The 21,220-nt window shown below is 51.7% G+C and overlaps 1 protein-coding gene across 3 annotated transcripts in view; it reads left to right on the top strand.

The window, feature by feature from the left end:
* Window positions 1-21,220, top strand: part of AEBP2 (AE binding protein 2) — a 510,714-nt gene that overhangs the window by 131,816 nt on the left and 357,678 nt on the right. For all 3 annotated transcript variants that reach the window (XM_086920596.1, XM_086920582.1, XM_086920591.1), the window contains exon 2: window positions 516-723. In XM_086920596.1, coding sequence (XP_086776722.1) covers window positions 516-723 — 208 coding nt within the window. The remainder of the gene's footprint in view (window positions 1-515; window positions 724-21,220) is intronic.

The following is a 21,220-nucleotide window of genomic DNA, read 5'->3' as shown; positions in this document are numbered from 1 at the left end:
CGTTTTAGTAACCAGAGCAAGGGTGGTGTCATCAATATGATGGATCTTGCAGGTTGTTCTTTAAGGTGAAGGCACTATAATCCTATATTCAATACATAATCTACTTGTTTATTTATATTGCTCTAATTCGGCCTTATAGTGCCAAAGGCATTCAGAACCTTCTCGCCATGATTTTGAAGATACTTTCATGTCAGATTCTGGTCTATCAAGGTTGTAATTTCTTGAAGAATTTGTAAAAATTGATTCGTTTTTGGCGTAAATTAGCTGAGGTGTTTGTTAGCTAGGATGGTCCAAATTCTAGTCAAGATAATTGCTTGCACTTTAATTGGTTATTTGGCTTGCACATTGGTAAATTAGCATTTTAGGAGAACGTTGTTTGTCTTTTATGTTTTATAGATTCATTGTTTCTGATGGATTAGCAGAAATTGACATTACTATACACATTTGTTTAACTTTATTCTATGATTTGGATGGTGTCGAAGTAATAACCAGCAATTCTTCTTTTATTTCCACAGCATAAGCAGTACTTTAATGGATGTAGACAGCACCATTTCCAGTGGCCGTTCAACTCCAGCAATGATGAATGGCCAAGGAAGCATAACTTCGGCATCAAAAAACATATCCTACAACTGCTGTTGGGACCTGTGCCAGATCTGCTTCAACTCCAGCCCTGATCTTGCCGATCACATTCGTTCAATACATGTGGATGGACAGCGAGGAGGGGTCAGTTTTTATATATTTTTTAAAAACATATTTATTAGCAGAAATATTACTCCATTCCGTATACAGCTGTGGTGATATGAAGTTTGTATGCAAGTTCATATACAAACGATATCATGGAATACCATTACTTAAAAACCATATCACCCAATCTGTTTAATGGAAATTTTCAGAAGGAATGGCATTCACCAATTCATTTAATGTCTTTTTGTTTGAAATTGACTTTTACATGCTTACTTTTCAAGGTGTAAATGCAATGAGTGAACGTCATATTTTCAGAAAGAAATAGTATTGTTTGAGGTTTTTATTTTGAGTGCTTTATTGCGGGCAAACCTCATACCAGAGTAGTATCTTTTCCATTGTCAAACAGTTACTTTGGATGCTTGCTGACCCCTCACAACCCCTAAACACCATCCATCCTCACCTATCGCAATCCCAAATCACCATCCATCCCTACCCCCAAAATACCTCTTGTCATGCCTAAACGACACCATCCCTGAAGTCTTAAAAACCATTTCTACCCCTAATCTCCACTCATCCCAGAAACCTAAAAAACCCTCACTACACCTAAAGTGCACCCATCTATGAACCTTAAAAGCTCTTTCTACCCTTTCACCCCACCATTTCTGAAGCCTAAAAACCCCTCACCACCCCCTAACTCCACCCATTCCTGAATCTTAAAAAGACACACCACCTTTAAACTTCACCCATCCATGACCCCCTAAAAACCTCTCACCATCCCTAAACTCTACCCATCCCTAAATCCTAAAAACTCCTTTCTACATTCAAACTCCACCCATCCTTGAACCCGTAAAAACCTCTCTCCACCCTAAACTCCACCCAGTGCTGAAACCTAAAAACGCTTTACCATCCCTAACTTCTGCCTACTGAACCTTAAAACCATGCACTAGCTTAACACTCCACCGATCCCTGAACCCTTAAAACACTTCACCAACCATAAACTCCACACAGCCTTGAACCCTAAAAACTCCTTACCTATCCCTAAATTCCACCTATTTCTGGACCCTAAAAATGCCTTTCTATGCTTGATCTCCACCCATTCCTGGCCCCTAATCACCTCCCCCTCATCACCCCTAAACATTACACAATCCCTGAACCCAAAAGCATTTCACTAGTCCTGAAATCCTACCAAGTTTATTGTTATTGCAAGTGTGTAGTGACTGGTCCTGTTACCGGGTTATGGATCCTGAAGATTATTCCATGCTCTGAACTCGCAGAGGGTTAGGGGCTCTTTCCTGTGGGGAAATGTTAGGCCGAGCCAATGGCCACAGTCTCTTAAGTCGACTTGGTCCGGTCGGTCAGTCTGGAGAGCAGATTGTCAGATTTTACACTTTGTGTTTTTATGTAGAGTTCAATATTATTCGTGTTGGCAGTCGATGCACTGCTACCTAAATTATTACTGTGTGTTGATGGGAAAGAGACGTTGACTAATTTTAACTTGCCATGTAATATAGCTAATCGTAAATCTGTGGTTTTGAAAGTAAGCATATATTTATGTAATGGAGACTGAGTAGACTGCATTAAAGGTACATGCAACTCTTGTTTGATCTATGAATATTAACATTGAGGTGCAAGGGCTGATGCAGGTTAAGCTGGCAGGAGCGGCAAACGATAACAGTGGGTTCTCAGCTATGTTAAAACTCCAGCTCGGAGAGGTAAACTTTCATGGGTGATATTGAGCATGAGGTTAGGAAGAGGCTGCTTTCAAATATCATGGAAACATGTTCCATGAAATGAGTCCAGGAGAGGTGCACAGTTTTTTTCCAAGGGGAAGGAGTACTGGGGAATGGAAATCAGGAGACTATTACCGTAGTTAGGTTTACTCATTACCAACATATTAATGGATGGTAAGGTTAGAACTGATCTTTTAGATATTTAATACCTGCATCTTAATTAGTGTGCAGCCACAGTTCCTGGTCGTGGTGGAAGGAGTTAGAATGTCGGGTGCAAAACAAAAGGGAGGTTTTGGGGAGCTCAATGTAGTGAAAGAAGGACATTCCAGTGTTTGACAGCTTCTAAGTAGTCTGAGATTTGTGTCTGGGATGAAGTAATGGGAGGAAAATAGGACGGATAACTAGGTTTGCATATTGTCACCATAGGAATGGAAGATTCTACTGATTACTTGGCATGTACAGAAATGTGGTTTAAACCCAGGAAGGAAGAGTAAAATGAGATCAAATTCAGGTAGGATTAGGTGATACTTTGAGAGGTTATGTTTGATACCAGGTAGGGTGATTGCCCACACTGACTCAATTCAATTCAGTTGTCTTTATTTCGATGATTTCATCATAAAAGACTTTGTGCATATAAAAATACATCCATGGAGAAAGGAGTACAATGAGTCATATAAAATAGAATAAAATACAAATTCATGAGCATTAAAAAAGCACTAACTTTAAATATTTGGTATTAATGCGATAAAAACATAGTAAAAATACAGTGGTTACAATGGAAATAAAACTGAATGGAATCACTACACAACTATGGCCTGGCCCGAATGATCCAAACCCAACCTAGAAATGTTGCCACAGCAATTACTATCGGTTCGCTCGTGTCGTACCTCAGGATCCTTAATGCTACAGACCCCACCCTTGTGCCCAAATTTCTACAAATGGGTTTTAGCCATTTAACACGTGGGGCTTCATAAGCCGGACATTCAAAAAATACATGACCAATGGATTCCCTACGGTCAGTGCGCCAACGACAGAATTCGGTCACCTGTCCCTTCCAGTTTTTGGTGAAAGCTCGAATGGGTAGGGAACCAACCCTTAGCTGGTGATAGTTTCCTGTCGCTGGACCTGGTAATAATGTCCCAATATTCTTCTAGCGAGGGGTCACTTTTGAACTCCAGGAACATACCAGTAAGCGAGGTAGCTGACGATTCTTTGAAGAGATTCTGGCCTATCAAGGACCAGTATAAGCTTTTGTATAGTTTTTTGGAGGGGAAGGGATTATTAACAGGATCAGACCACAGATTACCCAAGCCCATTGACTCCAAGAGCAACCTAATTTGCTTAAACCATGGTAAATTTCCCGAACCCAAAATAGATCTAAAGTCTAGTATTGCCTTAGCGTAAGGTGCTAGTTCAGGGGTGGTCCAGATCCTCCTCCATAGGGCCACTGGTTTGAATCGTGCAATGTCATCAATAGAGTGACAGCCTAAATCTATTAATAGTGGACCAGTGGGGCTAGAACAGGGAAGACCTGTAAGAGTCCTTTAAAATGTGTTTTGTATTTTGACCAGAGAGGATAGGTCCCCAAATCCCCATAGGTCCGCTCCGTACAGGATCGCTGAACCTATCCTGGAGTTATAAATCTTCAACGCGGGGCCAATCCTTTTGGTCTGGGACATTCTCTGTTCTTTAACCAAACACCCTGAATGCTGGGAAAACTTGAGGGATAGAGTATCAATTTGGGGCTTCAAACTCATCTTGCTCTCTAAAACTATCCCAAGGTAGGTCATTACATTAGTCTGTTCAAGCTTGGTGTTGTTCAGCATGACATGGCCTACCACGAGTCTCCCCTTACTAAGGACCATAAACTTGGTTTTGGTGACATTAACCTGGAGCTCATGGTCTTGGCAGAAAACATCAAACCTATCCAAGGCAGCTTGCAGGCCCCTCTGTGTCTGCGAGAGTAGGAGGGTGTCATCCGCAAACATTAGTAACGGATACGTTATGCCACCCAAAGAAGGGGCGTCTGTCGAAAAAGAAGAAAAATACTGCACAACCCTGTTTATAAATAACGAAAAAAGGGTAGGTGCCAAGACGCATCCTTGTCTTACACCCCGTGACACTGCAACTCTGTTAGTTACCTGCTCTTGTTTGCCCCAACAAACTTGGGCGTAGTTTGCCTCATGGAGCCTAACTATGACATTTAGAAGGTCCGGAGGCATCCCCAGGCTATCTAGGACCCCCCATAGTTTGGCCCTGGGAATAGGTCAAATGCTGACCTAAGGTCAACGAAGGCAGCAAACAGAGTGCCACCACCTAGGCTGACTGTTTTACAATATATCAGCTGGAACCTAAGGACCAGCTCGATGGTACTGATACAGGATCTAAACCCGGCCTGTAGGGGTGATAGAATATCCTCCAACTCTATCCAACTCTGTATTCGAGCCAGGACCATCCTGGCCACAGTTTTTTTTAATACAGTTGATTAAACTGATTGGGCGATAATTCCCAGGGCTAGAACAATCACCCTTCTTATATATTGGCAGTATCTCGGCTCCTCTCCATGTGTCTGGGACAGCAGCCCCCCTGGCAATGGCGGTGGCCAAGAAAGCAATGTAGAGCACCCAGTTGTTTAGATCGAATTTGAAGAGGTCCACCGGGATGCAGTCAATACCTGGAGCCTTTCGGCTGGGGATCTTACTCAAGGCTTCCTCGACTTCTCTACAGTCAAATACGAGGTCGTACGTGTTAGCCGTAGGGCAGGAATCTAAAAGAGAGCTTTCAACTTCCAATTGAGGGCCACGAAACTGGGACTCAAAGTGCTCAACCCAAGTCTCCGCTGGGACATAGTTTAAGGGAACCTGAAAGTTGGAAGGGTAGCCCCATTTAACAATGTGCCAGAACTTGGTCAGGTTTTTTTTTGTTTGCTGGCAACAAGAAGGTCCGGCCAGTGTTCATTATCCCATTCTTTTTTATTTTTGTATTTTATTGAAGGAAAAAACAATACACAAGGCGATAGTACCATTCGCACGGACATGTGTTCATAAAGGAGGGACTTCTGAGTATAGTGTTATACAGTATATAAATAATACAGGGAGCGAGGGGGGTCAGTGGGGAAGCAAGTTGATGACGACACAAAGCGGAAGATACATGGAATGTCGGATCATGGGGAGAGGGAGACATCTGGGATCTCAACGAAAGGGGACGTACATATGTTTCCACGGTAAGCATTCCACTGGCTCCAGATCTTATTCCATTTCCTGGGTTTACCCCTTGCTACATATACAGTCTTCACTCTAAACATACACCAGTCCATATTTTCCTTCCATACCGATACCGTGGGCGGCTGCTGGGAACCCCACAACTGTGCTCTCTCTTAGCAATCATGTTTCCAAGGGTCGCCCACTGGGTCTGAGCAACATTATAATCATTCGGCTCCCACATATTCAACAGGCAGCGCCTGGCTTCAGGCAGTAATACCACTTCCGTGACCCTTTCCATCACTGCATGTACACGGTTCCAGTACGCAACCACCTCCGGACACTCCCAAATTAAATGAAGGAAGGTTCCAACCATTCTACAGCTACGCTTACATAACCCATCGGGGGAATAACCCATACGAACCAAGCGCGGGCCAGTAACATACACACGGTGGAGGATTTTAAGCTGGACAAGGCGGAGACGGGCAGGTATAGCCACCTCCTTGGGCGAAGATAACGCAGATTGCCAGTCCTCGTCGTCCAGCTCCAAACCGTCACCAGTCCAGACCTCCCTGAGACGTACAAGTAGATCAGCCCGATTGTTGATCAACTTCTTGTATATTAACGAAATCGTGCTATCGGGCACATGACCATCAAGCACCCGATCTTCGAGCGGGGAGGACTCAGGGATGTCGGCGCCCGCAGTGAAAACCGAGGTCAAAGCATGGTGAATCTGCGCATACCTGAAAAACTCCCTGTCACTCAACTCGTATTCTATCTTTAACGCCTCAAAGGTCTTTATTTTTCCCTTTGCCCAAAGGTCACCCACCCTGCTAATACCAATCATGTCCCATTTCTCAAAGCCTTTCGTTTTCCAGAGACATCCCAATCTTTCAGACGCGTATAACGGGGTTGCACGTGTCAGTCGGTCTCTCCATCCCAAAGCCACATTCGCATCATGCCAGACTCGTACAGCAATCTTGGTAGGTCCAGATAATTTCCCCCCTATTGCCTTAGAATAGAGCACTCTGTTGTAGTTCCCGCCCGGTAGCAGATACTTGTCCATCTCGAATGCTGGGTTAGGACCAGGAAAGGGGGGTGGTGATGAACAGAGTGTCTGAATTAAGCAGACCACGCTTACCCAGTCCAAAGATCAGGGCTTGATCCATCACCGTTATTTATCTCACTGCACCATCCCAGCTCAGAACCTGGCTATATGCAAATCAGTCTGTCCCTGGCCCAGTGCATCATGGGAACAGGGCAGACTAAACTACCAAGCCAATTCTTCACAACCCCTTGTTGTTAAATATTTTGTCCACCATAAGCGTGGAAGGGTATACTCAGATGCGAGTCCCTTGCTCATTGCACCATCAGGATTCAAGCAAGCCGGGCTGAAGACGGCTGTAATGCCAGAAACCGGTCCCCGGAAGCTTGTTTCCTTCCCAGTGTAAGAATTGGCTTGGTAGTTTGGTTTGCCCTGTTCCCATCATGCACTGGGACAGGAACAGACTAATTTGCATATAGCCAGGTTCTGAGCTGGGATGGTGCAGTGAGCTAAAAAACGGTGTTGGATCTAGCCCTGATCTCTTGACTGGGTGAGAGTATTCTGCTTAATTCAGAAACTCTGTCCATCCACCCCTTGTTGTTAAATATTTTGTCCACCATAAGCGTGGAAGGGTATACTCAGATGTGAGTCCCTTGCTCATTGCACCATCAGGATTCAAGCAAGCCGGGCCGAAGACGGCTGTAATGCCAGAGACCGGTCCCCGGAAGCTTGTTTCCTTCCCAGTGTAAGAATTGGCTTGGTAGTTTGGTTTGCCCTGTTCCCATCATGCACTGGGACAGGAACAGACTAATTTGCATATAGCCAGGTTCTGAGCTGGGATGGTGCAGTGAGCTAAAAAACGGTGTTGGATCTAGCCCTGATCTCTTGACTGGGTGAGAGTATTCTGCTTAATTCAGAAACTCTGTCCATCACCACCCCTTGTTGTTAAATATGGGTTAGGACCAGGTGCCTACATTGCGTGGTTTATCGCACTCAGCTCAGAGGCCCAATAATAGCTCCTGATATCCGGAAGCGCTATACCTCCGTCGTACCAGGGGAGCGTTAGCTTAGCAAGGGCGATACTCGCACGTCCGTCCCAGACTAGCCGCCTCTGTAAGCTCTCCACCTCTCAAATAGCTCGCAGGAATAATATCGAACGTATTCTGGAGAGCATACAAAAATCGTGGCAAGGACATCATTTTCAATTTTCAATTCAATTCAATTCAGTTGATTTATATAGCGCGCTACATACCCAGAGGGTCTCCAGGCGCTTGAAGAAGGGTGGGGAATTACTTGTCGAATATCCAGGTTTTAAGTTGCTTTCTGAATGCTAGGTGGTTCTGAGTGAGGCGGAGGTGGATGGGAAGTGAGTTCCAGGTTTTAGCCGCCAGGTAGGAGAAGGATCTTCCTCCCATGGTGGTTTTGTTGATGCGAGGTACAGCAGCAAGGGCTTGGTTGGAAGAGCGTAGCTGGCGGGAGGGGGTGTAGAAGGAAAGTCGTGTGTTGAGGCATTCGGGTCCGAGTTCGTAAAGTGCTTTGTGTGCGTGGGTTAGGAGGCGGAATGTTATCCTCTTATCGACGGGGAGCCAGTGGAGGTTTTTCAGGTGATCAGAGATGTGGTCTTTACGCGGATGTCTAGTATGAGTCTGGCTGATGCGTTCTGGATGCGTTGGAGTTTTTTCTGAAGTTTTGCGGTGGTACCGGCGTATAGGGTGTTTCCGTAGTCCAGGCGGCTTGTAACCAGTGCGTGGGTGACCGTTTCTCTAGTTTCGGTGGGGATCCAGCGGAATGTTTTCTTGAGCATGCGAAGCGTGTTGAAGCAAGATGATGAGACGGCGTTGACTTGTCTGGTCATCGAGAGAGAAGAGTCTAGTATGACGCCCAGGTTCCGTGCGTGGTCCGTCGGGATGGGTGCTTTTCCAAGGGCCTCTGGCCACCAAGAGTCGTCCCAGGCGGAGGGGGAGGTACCTAAGATGAGGACTTCTGTTTTGTCTGAATTCAGTTTCAGACGACTGAGCTTCATCCAATCAGCTACTTCTTTCATTCCTTCATGTAGGTTGGTTTTGGCGGTGTTAGGGTCTTTGGTGAGAGAGAGGATCAGTTGAGTGTCGTCTGCGTAGGAGATGATGTTGAGGTTGTGTTGGCGAGCTATGGCCGCGAGGGGGCTCGTGTATACGTTGAAGAGGGTGGGGCTGAGTGAAGATCCTTGTGGCACGCCGCAAATGACTTCAGTGGCCTCTGACATGAATGGTGGAAGGCGGACTCTGAGTTCTTCCAGCAAGGAACGAGGTGATCCATTCCAGTGCTTTTCCTTGGATTCCAATGTTTGAGGCGTTGTAACAGGGTGCTATGACAGACTGTGTCGAAGGCTGCGGAGAGGTCGAGGAGGATGAGGGCGACTGTGTCTCCATTGTCCAGTAGAGTTCGGATGTCGTCCGTTGCTGCGATGAGTGCGGTCTCAGTGCTGTGTTTTGGCTCGGAAGCCGGACTGTGAGGAGTCGAGGGATTTGTTGGTTTCGAGGAAGGCGGCGAGCTGGTTGTTGACAGCTTTCTCAATGACTTTGGCCGGGAATGGAAGGAGCGAGATGGGGCGGTAGTTTTTGAGTTTGGTGGGGTCAGCTGTGGGTTTTTTAAGAACGGCGCTGATTTCGGCATGTTTCCAGCTTTCCGGGAAGGTGGCGGAGTTGAGGGAGCAGTTGATGACGTCTCGGAGGTGTGGTGCTATGATGGAATCTGCTTTGTTGAAGATGTGGTGAGGGCATGGGTCTGTGGGGGATCCTGAATGGATGGAGTTCATCAGGCGGATGGTGTCCTCAGTGGAGATTGGGTTCCAGTTATTAAGGATGTACAAGGGGGGTGAAGGTGCGGCAGAAGGTTGGGTGGGTTGGTCTCCAAGTTGGTTGTCGAAGCTGTTGTGGATGTCTGCGATTTTGTCGTGGAAGAACGAAGCTAGGGAGTTGCAGAGGGCTTGAGAGGGAGTGATGTCGTTGGAGTTGGCAGTGGGGTTGGTAAACTCTTTGATGAGTTTGAATAGTTCCTTGCTGTTGTGGGCGTTGTTGTCTAGTCGGTCTTTGAATGCGGCTTCCTTGGCGGACCGGATCAGTTGGTGGTGTATGCGGGTGGCGTTTTTGAAGGCGTCCCTGGTGCTGGTGTTTGGGTCTTTCTTCCAGGCCTTCTCAAGGGAGCGACAGAGTTTCTTAGATTTCTTAAGATCATCGTTGAACCAGGGGGCGTTTTTGCTGCCTTGTTTGATTTGACTTTTTTTCAGAGGTGCTAGGTTGTCGGCGCTGTTGGTTAGCTAATGAGTGAGGTTAATGGCTGATTGGTTGGGGTTCGAAGAGTGGGCAGGGGGGGGTTTTGAAGAAGCGATGAGGAGATCTGGTCGATGGTGATTTTGTTCCAGTTTCTTCGCAGAGTAGGTTGAGGATGGTTGTGGGTTGTGGTCTTTTTGTAGATAAAGTGAACGCAGTTGTGGTCCATCCAGTGGAGAACTGTGGTGTGACTGAAGGAGATATGTTTGCTGGAGGTGAAGATAGGGTCGATTGTGTGACCTGCGTAGTGAGTGGGGGTATTAACAAGTTGTTTAAGTCCGAGGTTGGCGAGATTGTCCAGAAGGGTGGTGGTGTTGCTGTCGTTGCTTTTTTCCAGGTGAAAGTTGAGGTCTCCCAGTAGAATGTAGTCCTCGGAGGAGAGAGCGTGTGTGTTAGACGGACCGAGAGGGTCGGCCGAGGATAAGGGGAGAGGTCTCCGGGGAGAGCCGTCTCCAGCGATCGTACAGACAAGTAACTTCCCCCCCACAGACGGACACCACACAAGGATAAGGTTCAACGATACTTTATAGGCAATTCTTCGAGTACGGTAAAATGATACAAGGAGGTCTGGACTCAGGGGTCCCCTCGGTTCTGGTCTCTGGTTTGGGAAAAGGGTAGCGGGACAGTCTTGTTACCAGTTGAATGGATGAAATAGCTCTCAATCCTCGAGCTCGGCGTTCTAGATGATCGGGCCGCGGCGGAGCCAGCAGGTCCCGAGATGGTTGAAGGTAGCGACGGTCCGCGGCGGAGCCAGCAGGTCCCGATGAAGATGGTGGTTACAAACGGTCCGCGGCCACGCCAGCAGGTCCCGACGACGATGAAGGTTTATGAAGGTTGCGGCAGCGCCAGCAGGCAGGACGATAGTTCGCAAGGCAGGGCTACGGCAGCGCCAGTAGTCCGTCAAGGATGAGTTCTTCTCTGCGTCTCTCGACTCCAGGATACAACTGCCTTCCTGCTCTGGAGCTGCCCCAGTTATAGGTCTGGCCCCCTTTGATGTCCGGACCCTCGCACTTGGAGGTCGGGAGGTCCGGGATGAGGGAGTCCAGACACCCAGCAGGGGGGTGGAGCCAGCGCCCGGGGAGGCTGGGGGCGATCGGCACCTGGCGGGGGAGAGCCATCGACACCTCTTTCTCCCATTGACCTGCCAAGTAGTCCGCTCACCTCCTGGGTGGATGGTGGTGCCGGGATGTCGGAGGCCTGGCCAGGCCCAGGGTTAGGGTCGATCGGAGGCCACGCGGCCTCGTGGTGCAGTGTCCAAGATGGCGCCCAGGTCGGTCGCGAGGGCCGGTAGGGGATCGGGCCCATGAGGTCGAGATGTTCAGAGGCAGGGGTCCCAGAGGGGACGGGAAACGTGGAGTGGTGGTGTGTAACACTTGAGGAGCCGGCCTCGGACCGGGTCGTGCAGAGGGGGAGCGGGCCCTTCATGTGGCCTGTCCAACATGCGTCACCCCCAGCTGAAGGCGGGGAGAGTCACCCATCCTCTTGGGGACTCTCCTCGTCGAGGCGGAAAAAGCGTGACAGGCCATCCGCGTTGGCGTGGTCTTGCCCAGGTCGATGTTCCACAGTGAAGTCCATCCCCTGTAGGGAGATGGACCAACGTAGTAGTTTCGGGTTTTCCCCCCGCATCTGCATCAGCCACTGCAGGGGTCGATGATCGGTCTGTACCCGAAAGTGTGTGCCGAAGAGATAGGGCCGGAGCTTTTTGAGGGCCCATACCACGGCGAAGGCCTCCCTCTCGATGGTGCTCCAGCGTTGTTCTCGGGGCAGGAGTCGCCTGCTGATGAAAGCCACTGGCTGATCAAGGCCTTCGGGGTTCAATTGAGACAGGACCGCCCCAATGCCATGGTCGGAGGCATCCGTCTGGACGATGAATTCCCGGCTGTAGTCGGGGGCCTGGAGCACAGGGGCGGAGCACATGGCGGCCTTCAGTTGACCGAAGGCTGCTTGACAATCTGGGGTCCAGTTGACCTTCTTGGGTTGATTTTTGGACGTGAGTTCCGTGAGGGGCCCCACTATGCTACCATAGTCTTTCACGAACCGTCGGTAATAGCCTGTGAGTCCCAAAAAGGCGCGTACCTCGGTCTGGGTGATGGGGGGCTGCCAGGACTGGATGGCGGCGATCTTGAGCTGCAGAGGGGCCACCAGGCCGCTTCCCACCTGATGTCCGAGGTAGGTCACGGACCCCTGACCAATTTGGCATTTGCTGGCCTTGATCGTGAGGCCAGCTCGCTGAAGGGCCTGTAGCACCTCTCGGAGGTGGTGGAGGTGGTCGGACCAGTGGTGGCTGTATACAGCGATGTCGTCTAGGTAGGCGGCACTGAATCCTTCGAGTCCTGCCAGGACCTGATTAACTAGTCGCTGAAACGTGGCTGGGGCATTCTTCATGCCGAAGGGCATGACCTTGAAATGATAATGGCCATCAGGAGTGGAAAACGCAGAACGTTCCTGGGCCCGGGATGTGAGGCCGATCTGCCAGTAGCCCGCCGTCAGGTCGAAAATGCTGAGGTAGCGGGCAGCGCCCATGCGGTCGATTAGTTCATCTGCCCGGGGGATGGGATGTGCATCCGTTCTGGTGACCGCATTCAAGCCCCGGTAGTCGACGCAGAACCGGAGTTCCGGTGTGGTGCCGGGGGCGGCCGCTTTGGGGACCAGTACTACTGGGCTGGCCCAGGGGCTGTCTGAGGGCTCAATGACCCCGAGCGTGAGCATTTTGGCCACCTCCTCTTGGATGCAGGCCCGTACCCGATCTGGTACGCGGTAGGCCCGGTGGCGGATAGGGGGACTGTCCCCCGTGTCCACGTCGTGTACACACCAGGAGGTGACCCCTGGGGTGAGGGAGAACAGGCTGGCGAATTGCAGCAGAAGGTCTCGACATTCTTGGCGTTGTTCCAGGGTGAGGGCCTCCGAGAGTCGGACCCCGTCCACGGAGCCGTCTTTCTCCCGATTCCGTAGGAGGTCAGGGAGGGGTTCGGAGTCTTCCTCGGCTCCATTGTCTGTGGCCATCAGGAGGCTGAGTTCTGAACGCACGAAATGGGGTTTCAGTCTATTAGCGTGAAGAACCCGGAGGGGGTTCCGTGAAGATTCCATATCGATGAGATAGGTGACAGGGCCCTTGCGCTCGATTACTTTGAAGGGCCCCGTCCATTTATCTTGCAGGGCGCATGGTTCGGTGGGGGACATTACCCATACTTGTTGGCCGGGTTCAAATTCGATGGAGGAGGCATTTTGGTCATACCACCTTTTCATGTCCTCTTGACTGGCCTCCAAGTTTGCTTTCGCCATCTCCCTGAATCGTCGGGTCTGGTTGCGGAGAGTTAGGAGGTATTTGAAGACATCTGGAGGGTTCTTTAGAGGGGGCATTTCCCAGCCTTCCTTGACTAGGCTGAGCGGCCCTCGTACCGGGTGTCCATACAACAGTTCAAACGGGCTGAAGCCGAGGGACTTCTGGGGGACTTCTCGGTAGGCAAAGAGAAGGCACGGTAGCAGCACATCCCACTGGCGACGGAGGGGCTCTTCCAACCCCCCAATCATCCCTTTGAGCGTGCGGTTGAACCGCTCAACGAGTCCGTTTCCTTGAGGGCGATAGGGGGTCGTGAATCGGTAGGTGACCCCACACTGTTGCCAGAGGGACTTCATGTATTTTGAAATAAAGTTAGTGCCCCGGTCACTGACGACTTCCCGGGGGAAGCCCACCCGGGAGAAGATCCCCATCAGGGCCCGGCCGACTACCGGAGCTGTCACAGTTCGCAGGGGAACAGCCTCAGGGTAGCGGGTGGCGTGGTCCACCAGTACCAGGATGAACCGATGTCCTTGTGCTGTACGGGGGTCGAGGGGCCCCACAATGTCTATCCCCACCCTCTCCAACGGGGTGGTGACCACTGGAAATGGTTGCAGGGGGGCTTTCAGTTTGCGGCCGCTCTTCCCACTGGCTTGGCACGTGGGGCAAGATCGGCAGTGCTGGAGTACATCATTCCTCATCTTAGGCCAGAAGAAGTGGGTCACCAGGCGGCTGTAGGTTTTATCCTGACCCAGGTGGCCAGCCAGGGGGACATCGTGGGCCAGGTTTAGCAAGAAGTCTCTAAAACGGAGGGGCACTACTAGCACTCGACTGGCCCCTAACTCCGCGATTCTTTGTTCACTGTAAAGCAGATCATTGTCCCAATAGACCCAATGTGTTCCGGAAGTATCCCCTGCGCTCTGAGCGAGGGCTTGTTGGCGGAGTCCCTCGAGGGAGGGACAGGTCTTCTGTTCTTGGCGAAACTGCTCCTGGGTGGGCCCCCCCTCTTGATGCCACTGATCCAGGCCGGAGAGGTCCGGAGGTTGAGCGAGTCCCTCGGGAGCTTGTTCTGGGGGGACGGCACGGTCGGTGTCTTCTACTGGAGCGACCGGGGGAGGAGGTGCCGGCCATTCAGGTTCTTCGGGTCGGAGATTGGCACGGGCGGCCATGGACCGGGTGGTGACGCACGCCCAGTCCGGGATGCCCAACATCCCCAGGTGTTCTCTTCGTTCTACGGCTGTCCACGGAGAGCTTTCAAGGTCATTCCCCAGGAGGCAGTCTACGGGAGCGTCATCTCGGACTGTCACCTTCAACATGCCGGAGACTCCTCCCCATTCGAAGGGGACGCAGGCCATCCGACACAGACTCTCCGAATTATCGGCTGAACGGACAGGGCAGAGAATGTTTGGTAGGATCTGTTCTGGGGTCACCAGGTGACAGCGGACGGCTGTTACGCTGGCCCCGGTGTCTCGGAGGGCTTCGGCCCGGCGTCCATTGATGCTCACCCATTGACTGTACTTCCGGGTGTTAGCGGGTAGGGGGACCCGCGGGACCATGTCTTTCCCCCCTAAGCATGCTAGAGCCATGGCGGCTGGCTCCCATTCTTGGTGTTCTTGCTCATATTCTTCCTGTTCCTCGGAGATCTGTTCTTCCCCCAGGGCAGCAGCAGCCACCTGGCGGGGTCTCGGGCTCTGGTTCTGTGGGCAATTTGGGTCGTTTGCGTAGTGGCCGACTCGCTGGCATCGGTGACACGTGACATTGGCTCTATATCCCGGTCGTGCCGGGGTGCTGCCCCGGTTGGCCGGGGGGGTGGTGCTGGTAGTGGGGGCGGCCGGAGCGGTGTCTCTTCCTCGTCCTTGGCCCCCTCCTCCTCCTCGGGGACGGTTCTGACCGTGGTGGTTCCGGTTCTGTTCATAGGACCCATTTCGGCCCACTCTGGTGATTTCCCACCGGTCAGCCTCGGCTGCGAGCTGCCGTGGATCAGTCAATTTGCTGTCGAGGAGGTGCTGCCGGAGCTCGATGAAGCAATTGTTTGACAGATGCTCCCATACCATGAGATTGAAGAGCTGTTCGTAAGTTGTGACATTGCTTCCTTTGATCCAACCCTCGAAGGCTCGGCTGAAATAGTTCACGTACTCCACCCAAGTTGTACCCGGGATGCGGGTGCAGTCTCTGAACCTCTGACGGTACATCTCGGGTGTGAGCCCATAGCGGGTGAGGAGGGCCGCTTTCATGTGGTCATAGGAGGTCATCAGATGGTCCGGGAGCTGTAGCAGGGCATCGCGGCCCTCATTGAGGAATCTCCCCCATAGACCGGCTCCCCAGTCGCTTCGATCGATCCGGTGGGAGGTCATAGCTATTTCGTAGGCCTTGAACCATTGTTGCATGTCGTCCTCTCGGAAGTATTCTCGAACGACATCCTTGGGGATGTGTACCTTCTTATCTGTTGCCCCTGGGGTGCGGGGTTGCTCGGGCACCCCTAATTCTTTGTTCTGTTTGCGTAAGTCTATCTCAGCTAATTTGCGCTCATGTTCATATGCCAGTCTTTTTTCCTCGAGCTCTCTTTGTCTCTGTTTTTCCTCTCTTTCTTCCCGGAGCCTCAGATGTTCTAAGTTCAGTTTCTGTTCGGCCAACTTGAGTTCACCATCCATTTTGAGCCGGGCCATTTCTAGTTCATGTAGTCGTGTTCTTTCTCGTTCCTGGATCTCGTCTTGCGAGAGACCCGTTCTTCGCTCCTCGGGAGCCGTGGTGTCTTTTTCTACTGCTGCGATATTTTGGTCCGGGGGTCTGACGGCCCCGGTTTCTGCCCAGGACTCCAGGGCATGCTTGAAATCGTCTTTGGTACTTAGACCGGTGGTAGCGATACCTAGTTCGATGCAGAATTGTTTTAATTCACGATGGCTGTATTCTTCCAATTTCTCCATCTGAAATTTCTCGGTGGATCCGCTTTCTTTGGTTGTCATCGTGATTTCGTCGTGGGGTGAGCTACTCTCTGTACGATTATGCGGTGATTCGGATCGCGCCGCTGGCCACCAATGTTAGACGGACCGAGAGGGTCGGCCGAGGATAAGGGGAGAGGTCTCCGGGGAGAGCCGTCTCCAGCGATCGTACAGACAAGTAACTTCCCCCCCACAGACGGACACCACACAAGGATAAGGTTCAACGATACTTTATAGGCAATTCTTCGAGTACGGTAAAATGATACAAGGAGGTCTGGACTCAGGGGTCCCCTCGGTTCTGGTCTCTGGTTTGGGAAAAGGGTAGCGGGACAGTCTTGTTACCAGTTGAATGGATGAAATAGCTCTCAATCCTCGAGCTCGGCGTTCTAGATGATCGGGCCGCGGCGGAGCCAGCAGGTCCCGAGATGGTTGAAGGTAGCGACGGTCCGCGGCGGAGCCAGCAGGTCCCGATGAAGATGGTGGTTACAAACGGTCCGCGGCCACGCCAGCAGGTCCCGACGACGATGAAGGTTTATGAAGGTTGCGGCAGCGCCAGCAGGCAGGACGATAGTTCGCAAGGCAGGGCTACGGCAGCGCCAGTAGTCCGTCAAGGATGAGTTCTTCTCTGCGTCTCTCGACTCCAGGATACAACTGCCTTCCTGCTCTGGAGCTGCCCCAGTTATAGGTCTGGCCCCCTTTGATGTCCGGACCCTCGCACTTGGAGGTCGGGAGGTCCGGGATGAGGGAGTCCAGACACCCAGCAGGGGGGTGGAGCCAGCGCCCGGGGAGGCTGGGGGCGATCGGCACCTGGTGGGGGAGAGCCATCGACACTTCTTTCTCCAATTGACCTGCCAAGTAGTCCGCTCACCTCCTGGGTGGATGGTGGTGCCGGGATGTCGGAGGCCTGGCCAGGCCCAGGGTTAGGGTCGATCGGAGGCCACGCGGCCTCGTGGTGCAGTGTCCAAGATGGCGCCCAGGTCGGTCGCGAGGGCCGGTAGGGGATCGGGCCCATGAGGTCGAGATGTTCAGAGGCAGGGGTCCCAGAGGGGACGGGAAACGTGGAGTGGTGGCGTGTAACACTTGAGGAGCCGGCCTCGGACCGGGTCGTGCAGAGGGGGAGCGGGCCCTTCATGTGGCCTGTCCAACAGTGTGGGGTGATAAAAGCAGTGATGTCTTCACTGAATTGTGCACGGGGTCCAGGTGGCCTGTAGAGGAGGGTTCCTCTGAGTGTGGTCTTGGGGTCGGTGTGGATCTGGAAGTGAAGGTGTTCGGCGCTAGCGAGGTTGACGTCTGAGCTGGTTGAGATGCGGATGGAATTCTTATGGACGATAGCGATGCCTCCACCTGTCTGGTTAGTACGGTCTTTTCGGATGATTTTGTAGCCTTCCGGGATGGCAATGGTGATGTCTGGGGCTGAGGATGCGTTCATCCATGTTTCTGTTAGGAAGGCGACGTCCGGAGAGATGGTGTCTAGTAGATTCCAAAGGTCGATGGCGTGTCTGTGGACCGAACGGGTGTTAAGCAGGATGCATTTAAGGTGGTTGGTGTCAGATCTCTGTTTGGTGTTAGTGGATGAGGAGTTGGTCTTGGTGCCGTCGTACTTGCAGGAGTTGCATGTGAAGGGTCCGTGGGTGTGTCCAGGAGCGGCTTGGACGCAGTTGGGGAGTCGACCGGGGTTAAGGGCTGTGAGGGTGGATGCGTCGAATGTAATGCGGGTGGGGTGGGTGGGACGAGGACCAGGGGGTCTGGCGCGGGCTTGGCGCGGACGGGCTTACCTTTGGCGCACCTTCGGCGCGAAAGGGGCGCGGTCGCTGCGCGTAAACGCTGCGCGTGGGTGCATCTGACATAAATGGGGAAGTGGAGGGGGGTGGAGCGTGGGAAGGGGAGCTGGGAGGCGGGGGCGTAGGGGGAGGGACGGGCTGCAGGCACAACAAAATGGATACAATAACAACAAGGCAATAGGACGCTGCGGGCGCCGCGCGCCCGAGCGGTGACACTGGCAACCTACGCCAGCGCATAACATCCAGTTTCAGCCTCTGAAGAGGGGGGAGTAGATTGCGCTCGTAGCGAACCGCGGGGTCCAGAGATATGAAGATCCCAAATACTTGAAGCCAGTCTGCGAGACCTGGATGGGAAATCTACGAGGCAAAGGGGGGAGACCACCCGAAAGCACATATACACAGGATTTAGTCCAATTGATAAGGAGACCGAAGTTCTTTCCAAACGAAGTAAGCACGTCAAACAACACAATCAGCGATTTTCGGGGGGCGTGAGGTACAACAAGATATAGTCTGCGTAAAGCGATACGCGATCCTCAAAATCCGGGGTCCACTGGATACCCTTTATCGATGGCTCCCATCGCAGCCAGTGGTTTCAGAGCGAGGGCAAAAAGCAGGGGGGACAACAGGCACCCCTGCCTCGTGCCCCTCCCAAGGGCAAAGGAGTCTGATACTCGGCCATTAACAACTACCTGAGCGTGCGGCTTCTCATATAAAAGTTTCACCCACCCGATGAACCCGGAACCAAAACCAAATTTCGCGAGGGCGGGCCAGAGATACTGCCATACTATTGTGTCGAAGGCCATCGTGGCGTCCAAGGAAGCCAAGATGGCCGGCTCATAAAGAGACGCCGCCCTCGCTAGGACGCCGTGTAAGCGCCGCAGGTTAAGTGCAGTGTTGCGATGCGGGATAAAACCAGACTGATCCGGGTGGATCAGGTCACTAATTACCTTGATCAGTCGGTTGGATAATAATTTGGCTAGAATTTTGGGTTCGGCTTTTAAAAGCGAAATGGGCCTATAGGAAGCGCAGCGATCCCGCGGCTTCCCCTCCTTGTGGATAACCACGATGGTAGCGAGACTCTGATCACGAGGAAGGGGGCCGAAGTCTCGCGACTCCAGGAACATATCCCGAAGATACGGTGCCATTTTGTCCGGCCGCAGTTTGTATAGTTCAATGGGCAGACCATTGGGACCCATAGCCTTGCAGGAGCACATGGAACGGATAGCGGTGGCAACCTCATCCGCCGAAAGTGGTGAATCCATCAGGTCTCTATCGACCTCCGAGAGGCGCGCAACAACAGATGAGTCTTCCTCTGCCCTATCAGAGACCGGAGAGTACACCGTTCGAAAATGTTTCACAAAACACTCCACAATCTCAGCCGGGTCCGTCACACACACTCCATCAAGTTTCTAAATCACGGGAACGACACGACTCGCCCATTATTTCTGATCAAGCCACACGATCAATTTACCAGCCTTGTCAACAACATCATACAATCTGCCCTGTTGCTCCCTATTCATCACTTTGACAGCGTCAGTCACCAGGGCTCTAATCTAGCTGCTTCAGGCTGAGGGAATGAAGTTTAGCACGAGTCACGCCAACCTCGAGGTCACTCTCTAGCTCGGCAATATCTGTCTCAAGACGAACAATTTCTTCATACTTAGTTTTCTTAGCACCAGCAATTAGCGACAGAGCCTGTCCACGGATAACCGTCTTGAAAGCCTCCCACAATGACACAGATGAGGACACAGACCCCACATTTTCAAGAAAATAGTGATCAAGGGACTTTATCCAATCAGCGCGGGTCTTAGGATTGCGAAGATACCAAGGGTTTATAGGAGCGACCCGTCCTTCGCTACACACTTTAGTGTCCATGCAGAGCCACAAAGGGGAATGGTCTGATATACCCCGGGCACGGTGTCGAATTTCTCTAACAGAGGAGGATTGCGCCGCCGACATCAGAACATAGTCAAGTCTGGAAAGACTGCCGTGGGTCCCAGAATGGAAAATGTATTGTATCTGCTCAGGGTGCATCTACACACAGTCTACCTCACCAAAAGTTTCCAAAAACCCACTCAGCCATGATTGAACTTAGTAAGATCTCTGGGGGGGTGGCGATCTACGCTGCCAGGGACAACAGAATGGAACTCTCTACCCATCACCAGGATGCCATCAGGAAGGCCCAGCACAACACGCCCAATATCTGCAAAAGTAGAGGTCTGTAGACCCGGCGGGACATATACGGTGATGAGTGAAACAGTCCTTGCCTCCCATCTGCCAGTGAGAGCGGCATAGCGCCCCCCTGTCGTCAACGATAACATGGTCTATTTCCAAAGGGAGAGAGGACCAGGCCCAGCACAACACGCCCAATATCTGCAAAAGTAGAGGTCTGTAGACCCGGCGGGACATATACGGTGATCAGTGAAACAGTCCTTGCCTCCCATCTGCCAGTGAGAGCGGCGTAGCGCCCCCCCTGTCGTCAAGGATAACATAGTCTATTTCCAAAGGGAGAGAGGACCGCACAAGGATGCCCACACCCCTAGAACCAGAAGTAAATCCTGAATGTGCAGCAAGACGATAGCCCCGCCTGTTCATAGCGTGACACATGTTCCCAATCAAATGTGTTTCCTGTAGGAGAACGACATTGGGGGGAAAAGCGTCGCAAGAACTGTAGCACCACCCCCCGTTTTATCCTATCACCCAAACCATTGACATTCCACGACATTAGCCTCAACCCACTACCCCCCATCCCGGTAAGGAATGCAGAGTCCACCCCAGAGAACACAATGACCGGTTCAAAGAAGAAAACAATACGTTGCCTTGAGAGAAAATAACAAACACACAAACCCCCCCCTACACCCTCCAACTTGAACCCGTTACAACACTCCCCACCCTGCACCCCTGCGTTAGACTCAAAAGCCACCCCAACTTGCAGTGTGCCTGTCGCCCTGACATTAAACTAGTCTACGAAAAGAAACCCGGAGGAGGAAAGAGTCTTATTCCCCCCCGCCACACTCGGGCATACATCAGTGAAACTCAATAGTAGTAGACTCATCGAACCCAGCTGTGTAATAAGTCAAATGTTCGGAAGTCAGGAACCACAGTGTCATTCTTGCTCCGGCACACCACCCTCAGCACTACCAGGGTGCTCAGTTCGATCGTTCTGAGTAGGTAGAGCATCCAGCCAGTCACTAACACTTTCAGGGCGGTCAAAGAAAAACGTCTAGTCCTCTTATTCGACACGAAGCCTAGT

Source organism: Lissotriton vulgaris, chromosome 1_1 (genome assembly GCF_964263255.1).
Source record: "Lissotriton vulgaris chromosome 1_1, aLisVul1.2, whole genome shotgun sequence".
Lineage (NCBI taxonomy): Eukaryota > Metazoa > Chordata > Amphibia > Caudata > Salamandridae > Lissotriton > Lissotriton vulgaris.
This window is presented reverse-complemented; position numbering and strand designations above follow the sequence as displayed.